The sequence below is a fragment of the Babylonia areolata genome, chromosome 29 (genome assembly GCF_041734735.1).
Source record: "Babylonia areolata isolate BAREFJ2019XMU chromosome 29, ASM4173473v1, whole genome shotgun sequence".
Classification (NCBI taxonomy): Eukaryota; Metazoa; Mollusca; class Gastropoda; order Neogastropoda; family Buccinidae; genus Babylonia; species Babylonia areolata.
In genome coordinates this window covers 12,690,812-12,698,311 of record NC_134904.1, presented here as the reverse complement: position 1 = coordinate 12,698,311, position 7,500 = coordinate 12,690,812, and the positions used below count along the sequence as shown (strand labels likewise).

The following is a 7,500-nucleotide window of genomic DNA, read 5'->3' as shown; positions in this document are numbered from 1 at the left end:
ACGGGGACATTTGCACCACAGGCTGCCTACCTGGGTAGAGCCGACTGACGGCTGCCACTGGGCGCTCATCATTCGTTTCCTGTGTCATTCAATCAGATTTCAGACGCACACACATACACACTCAGACAGACATGTAACATTTTACGTGTATGACCGTTTGTTTGTTTTTTATTTACCCCGCCATGTAAGCAGCCATACTCCGTTTTCGTGGGTGTGCATGCTGGGTATATTCTTGTTTCCATAACCCACCGAACTCTGACATGGATTACAGGATCTTTAACGTGCGTATTTGATCTTCTGCGTGCGCATACACACGAAAGGGGTTCAGGCACAAGCAGGTCTGCACATACGTTGACCTGGGAGATCGGAAAAATCTCCACCCTTTACCCACCAGGTGCACCGATATTCGAACCCAGGACCCTCAGATTGAAAGTCCAACGCTTTAACCATTCGGCTATTGCACCCGGTGTTGGGGTTGTCGGTGTTGTTTGATGTTGTTGTTGATGTTTGTGTTGTTTTGTTCTCTTTCACTTTATTTTGATCATGCAGTTTTGTTGTTGTTCTCGTTATTATCATTAGTTCATCCACACTACACCCACTGGAGTTGATTTTCAGATAGGTTGGAGAAAAGGAATGGGATTCTATTGTGTTTTGTCTTGTAGCGATTTTCGATTTTTCTTCTTTGTTTTCTTCTTCTTCTTCTTTCTTTTTGTAACCTGTCTCCGTTCTCTCAGCATCAAGCTACATACCGTCGTTGTTGTTATTGCTGTTGTTGTTAGTTCAACGTACAATGCGAAATGCCGGTAGCGAACAGAAATCTCACCGGCAAGAAACCGTCTGAAAGAACGCTGCTTTGCAAAACGTGCATATGTATGTACGTTATATCTTTACTGTGCCTGCACGCACATGCGCGTGTTTCGCAAACACATACCAACACACATTTATACACGCACGCACGCACGCACGCACTCACATGGGCACACTTTACACACACACACGGGTGTACACAGGCGCACATAAAGCACACAGACGCAGCACACACACACACACATACACACAATGTCGCACCCATTCCCTCCTGATGTCTCTAATATTAATCTTGTGAAAATGGGTACATTCGGCGACTATTTCTGCAGTTGCTGTCACTTTTATTACTACTTCTACTTTCTTCAAAACAAAAAACAACTACACAACAGCACACCACACACACACACACACACACACACACACACACACACACACACACATTCATTTCCTCCTGGTTTCTCTAACATCAAGTGGAAAGGCAAACTTCAGAGACTGCTACTTACTCCTCCTCCTCCACTACCACAACTACTACTACTGCTGCTACACACACACAAACTTACGTATAAATACACACATGTGCAAGCATGCACGCACGCACCAACTGACGTGCATGCGGAAACGTGGGTCTCTCTCTCCCTCTCCCTCCCTCTCTCTTACCCTCTCCTTCTCTCTCTCCCTCCCTCCTCTCTCTCTCCCTCTCTCCGTCTCTCTCTCTCTCTCTCCGTCTCTCTCTCCCTCCCTCCTCTCTCTCTCTCTCTCTCCCTCTATCTCTCCCCTCTGTCTCTCTCTCTCCCTCTTCCTCTCCCTCTTTCTCCCTGTTTCTCCCCCCCCCTCTCACTCTCCACCTTCTCTCTCTCCACCCAGGCCACCCTAACACACAACCCACCTGGCCAGTTCTCGGAATCCAAACTTCCTCTTGGAGCGCTCCAGGTTCTTGGGTTTGTCGCGGTCCTTCTTCCACACGTGCGTCTTCCACGGCTCTTCCTGCAAGACACAGCCACACGTTGTCAGATTACAGCTTTCCTGTAAGACACAGCCACATGTTGTCAGATTACATCTGTCCTGAAAGACACAGCCACACGTTGTCAGATTACAGCTCTTTCCCGAAAGACACAGCCACACGTTGTCAGATTACATCTGTCCTGAAAGACACAGCCACATGTTGTCAGATTACAGCTTTCCTGCAAGACACAGCCACATGTTGTCAGATTACATCTGTCCTGAAAGACACAGCCACACGTTGTCAGATTACATCTGTCCTGAAAGACACAGCCACATGTTGTCAGATTATATCTGTCCTGAAAGACACAGCCACACGTTGTCAGATTACAGCTTTCCTGAAAGACACAGCCACACGTTGTCAGATTACATCTGTCCTGAAAGACACAGCCACATGTTGTCAGATTACATCTTTCCTGAAAGACACAGCCACACGTTGTCAGCATACAGCTATGCACGGTTATTTCTGTTACAAGACTCAGCCACTTTCAGAATACAGCTATCCACGGCTCTTTCTGTTACAAGACACATGCCACATGTTGTCAGAATACAGCTTTCCACGGCTCTTCCTGTTACAAGACACAGGCCACATGTTGTCAGAATACAGCTTTCCACGGCTCTTCCTGTTACAAGACACATGCCACATGTTGTCAGAATACAGCTTTCCACAGCTCTTCCTGTTACAAGACACATGCCACATGTTGTCAGAATACAGCTTTCTGCAGCTCTTCCTGTTACAAGACACATGCCACATGTTGTCAGAATACAGCTTTCTGCAGCTCTTCCTGTTACAAGACACATGCCACATGTTGTCAGAATACAGCTTTCCATAGCTCTTCCTGTTACAAGACACAGGCCACATGTTGTCATTATACAGCTTTCCATAGCTCTTCCTGTTACAAGACACAGGCCACAATGTTGTCAGAATACAGCTTTCCATAGCTCTTCCTGTTACAAGACACAGGCCACATGTTGTCAGAATACAGCTTTCCATAGCTCTTCCTGTTACAAGACACAGGCCACATGTTGTCAGAATACAGCTTTCCATAGCTCTTCCTGTTACAAGACACAGGCCACATGTTGTCAGAAATACAGCTTTCCACGGCCCTTCCTGTTACAAGACACAGGCCACATGTTGTCATTATACAGCTTTCCGCAGCTCTTCCTGTTACAAGACACAGGCCACATGTTGTCAGAATACAGCTTTCCACGGCCCTTCCTGTTACAAGACACAGGCCACATGTTGTCAGAATACAGCTTTCCACGGCTCTTCCTGTTACAAGACACATGCCACATGTTGTCAGAATACAGCTTTCTGCAGCTCTTCCTGTTACAAGGCACAGGCCACATGTCATTATACAGCTTTCCACGGCTCTTCCTGTTACAAGACACAGGCCACATGTTATTATACAGCTTTCCACGGCTCTTCCTGTTACAAGACACAGGCCACATGTTGTCAGAATACAGCTTTCCATAGATCTTCCTGTTACAAGACACATGCCACATGTTGTCAGAAATACAGCTTTCCACGGCCCTTCCTGTTAAGAGACACAGGCCACATGCTGTCAGAATACAGCTTTCCGCAGCTCTTCCTGTTCCAAGACACAGGCCACATGCTGTCAGAATACAGCTTTCCGCAGCTCTTCCTGTTCCAAGACACAGGCCACATGCTGTCAGAATACAGCTTTCCGCAGCTCTTCCTGTTACAAGACACAGGCCACATGTTGTCAGAAATACAGCTTTCCGCAGCTCTTCCTGTTACAAGACACAGGCCACATGTTGTCAGAAATACAGCTTTCCGCAGCTCTTCCTGTTACAAGACACAGGCCACATGTTGTCATTATACAGCTTTCTGCAGCTCTTCCTGTTACAAGACACAGGCCACATGTTGTCATTATACAGCTTTCTGCAGCTCTTCCTGTTACAAGACACAGGCCACATGTTGTCATTATACAGCTTTCCATAGCTCTTCCTGTTACAAGACACAGGCCACAATGTTGTCATTATACAGCTTTCCATAGCTCTTCCTGTTACAAGACACAGGCCACAATGTTGTCATTATACAGCTTTCCATAGCTCTTCCTGTTACAAGACACAGGCCACATGTTGTCAGAATGCAGCTTTCCATAGCTCTTCCTGTTACAAGACACAGGCCACATGTTGTCAGAATACAGCTTTCCGCAGCTCTTCCTGTTACAAGACACACAGGCCACATGTTGTCATTATACAGCTTTCCACGGCCCTTCCTGTTACAAGACACAGGCCACATGTTGTCAGAATACAGCTTTCCGCAGCTCTTCCTGTTACAAGACACACAGGCCACATGTTGTCATTATACAGCTTTCCATAGCTCTTCCTGCTGCAACACCCCAACACCCCGTCCCCACCCACATCAAGACAAGACAAGACAAGACAAGACAAGACAAGAGGTGTTTCAGGAAAACCCTGTGGCAGCACATGAAAATGTGACATACTTCATGTAACTGATACAAATATTGGGTACTGTGCTCAATGTTTGTTGTTGTTTTTTTTAGGGGTGGGGGGTGGGGGTTCAACAATGGTCACATCAACTGTTATGTCTGGTTAAGACATGGTATTTTTGTGGATTAAGAAATGAACAGTAACACAGAAAGGATACAGCATTATTCTGAACACAAATATGACAAATTCAATTTATTATGACACACACAAATAAAAAAACAACAAACAACAAAAGTTAAGCATGTTGGCCCACCCCACGACACAAACAAACACAAACACACACACACATACTACCTCCTCCTTGTCCCTCCTCCCAACCCTCCTTCCACACACACACACACACACACACACACACACACGTGTACCTGGTACTCATACGAGGGCCTCAGCTTGTACAGCAGCATCTCCTGGTGGAACACGGGGGTGATGGATCCGCTCATGGGCGGCACCACCCACACCCAGTCAGCCGGGCAGCCCCCTCGCAGCCGCTGCTCGTTCTCCATGTGCTTCATGAAGGAGTCCGAGGCGGCGTGGTGGTCCGTGATGGTCACGCCTGACGCCTGTCAGAGACAGAGAGAGAATGAGAAGAAGAGTCTAGTTTCACTTTCACTTTCGGTTTCGGTTTCAATTTCTAGTTTCGGTTTCTTCAACTTTGAAGTTGGTGTTGGATGAGTAGGGGGAGGACGCGGAGTAGGGGGAGGACGAGGAGTAGGGGGAGGACGAGGAGTAGGAGCAGGAGAAGTAGGGGGAGGACGAGGAGTAGGGGGAGGAGGTGGGATAGGGGGATGGAGTAGCGGGAGGACGAGGAGTACGGGTAGGATAAGCAGTAGGGGGAGGACGAGAAGTAGGGGGAGGAGGAGAAGTAGGGGAGGAGGAGGAGTAGGGGGGGGGAGGAGAAGTATGGGGAGGAGGAGAAGTATGGGGAGGACGAGGAGTAGGGGATGGGGAGCGGTAGGGGGAAGAGGAGGAGTATGGGGGAGGAGGAGGAGTAGGGGGGAGGGGGGAGGGGTAGGAGGGTGGAGGAGAAGCACTGAGGAAAGGAGGAGTAGGAGTGGACAGCGAGGCGGATTAGAGCAAGGAGTATTTGTATTTCTTTTTATCACAACAAAGTTCTCTGTTTGAAATTTGGGCTGCTCTACCCAGGGAGAGCACGTCGTTACACAACAACACCCCCCTCCCTCTCCCCCCCCCCCTTTTCTTTTTTTTGGGGGGGTGGGGGGGGGGGGTTATTTTTTTCCTGCAAGCAGTTTTAGTTGTTTTTCCTATCAAAGAGGATTTTTTGTACAGAATTTTTGCCAGGAACAAACAACCCTGTTGTTGCCGTGGGATCTTTTACGTGCGCTAAGTGCATGCTGCACACGGGACTTCGGTTCGTCGTCCCATCCGAAAGACCAGCGTCCAGACCACCACTCAAGGTCTAGTGGAAGGGGTGGGGGGGGGGGGAGAGAGAAAATATTAGTGGAGGAGGAGAGCGGGTGGAGGAGGAGGAGGAGGAGAGTGATTGGAGGAGAAGGAATTAGAAGAAACGGAAAAAAAAGGATGAGAAGAGAGGGAGGAGGGGGAGAAGAAGGGGAGGGGTGGGGGATTAGAGAGGGAGGAGGAGGAGGAAGAAGTAGGAGGAATGGAAAGAGGAGGAGCAGACGTGGGAGGGAGGGTGGTAGGGGAGAAGAAAAAAAAGGAGAAGTAGAAAGAGCTGGAGCAGGAGGAGTAGAGGGGGAGGAGGGATAGTAGAGAGAGAGAGGGGGGAGGAGAGAGAGAGAGGGAGAGAGAAGGGGAGAAAGAGGGAGAGAGGGGGAGAGAGAGGGGGGGGGGAGAGAGAGACAGAGACACAGAGAGAGATGTGGGAGAGAGAGATATAGATAGAGAGAGAGAGAGAGGGGGGGGGGATCATTATTCAGCACGTGATTCTGTGAATTTCGTTTGTCTGTTGTGTGTTGTGAGCACTGCCCCTGCTGGTGAGAAGGGGAGAAAGTGAGAGAGACAGAGATAGAGAGAGATTGAGACAGACAGACAGACAGACAGACAGACAGAGGCGGAGAGACAGAGACAGAGAGAAAGAGACAGAGGGATTCATAATTCAACACGTGATTCTTGTTTATTTCAAAGCGAAAGTGTGTGATTGCGATTGTGAATGTGATTGTGAATGTGATTGTGTGTGTGTGTGTGTGTGTGTGTGTGTGTGTGTGTATTTAAATAAGCCAGAGAGAGAGAGAGACAGACAGACAGACAGACAGACAGACAGAGAGACAGAGAGAGAGAGACAGAGAGAGCTTCCTAACATGAAATCAGCACGTGATTTTTGGTTTCTTTCATAGTGTGTTGTGAGCTTTGCTACTTGTGAGAGAGAGAGAGAGAGAGAGAGAGAGGAGGGGTGAAGAGAGACAGAGAGACAGAGACATAGAGACTGAGACAGAGACACAGAGACACAGACAGAGAAACAGACAGACAGACAAGCAGACAGGGTTACCTGGTAACTGTGGAGCACGGCAATGTTGACCTCCACCAGGGCCCGGTCCTTCCACAGTGAGGAGCTTTTCCTGGTGTCCAGCCCCATGCTGGTGGCCACTTTCTGTGTCACGCACGCACACACACACACACACACACACACACACACACACACACACACACACACACACACACACACACATAATTACTTACCAACATTTTGTGAACAATGTACTAAATATCTCCAAGCTCTTTTTATTTTCTAATCTAAAGCCAACAGCAGCATGCCCTGCATGATTTTCTGACTGTTAATAATTCGATTTTTTTTTTCTCCATTTTCTTTTCCTGTACTTAGTTGATTTTACTCAGAGGCTTGTAATAAAGGACTGCATGTGTGTTTTAAACCATACGTATGCATGTATGTATGTATGTATGTATGTATGCATATGTATAGACACACGCATGCATGCATGCACGCGCGCGCACAACACGCACAGACACAGACCCACACCATTTATTATTATTCGAAATTGCTGAATCAATGGTACATTGTCCAATAGGCGGGTTTTTATGATGCGACCTACATATTATATTCAATTGCGTTGTTGTTGTTGTTGTTCATGTTGCTAATTGCTATTACACTTATTTTTTACGGATTGTTGATCCCAGTATTCTAACTTAACCCTTTTATGCATACCACCCTTTAATCCACAATCCCCACCCCCCACACATTAACACGCGCGCGCGCACAAACACACACACACACAT

General features: G+C 47.7%; 1 protein-coding gene across 1 annotated transcript in view; it reads right to left on the bottom strand.

Annotated features, from left to right (window-relative positions):
- The window catches only part of LOC143275071 (nitric oxide synthase-like), a 142,274-nt gene that overhangs the window by 43,532 nt on the left and 91,242 nt on the right, over window positions 1–7,500 (bottom strand). The window contains exons 11-13 of the mRNA XM_076579135.1: window positions 6,755–6,856; window positions 4,653–4,847; window positions 1,694–1,791 (exon numbers count right to left, since the gene is read on the bottom strand). Coding sequence (XP_076435250.1) covers window positions 1,694–1,791; window positions 4,653–4,847; window positions 6,755–6,856 — 395 coding nt within the window. The remainder of the gene's footprint in view (window positions 1–1,693; window positions 1,792–4,652; window positions 4,848–6,754; window positions 6,857–7,500) is intronic.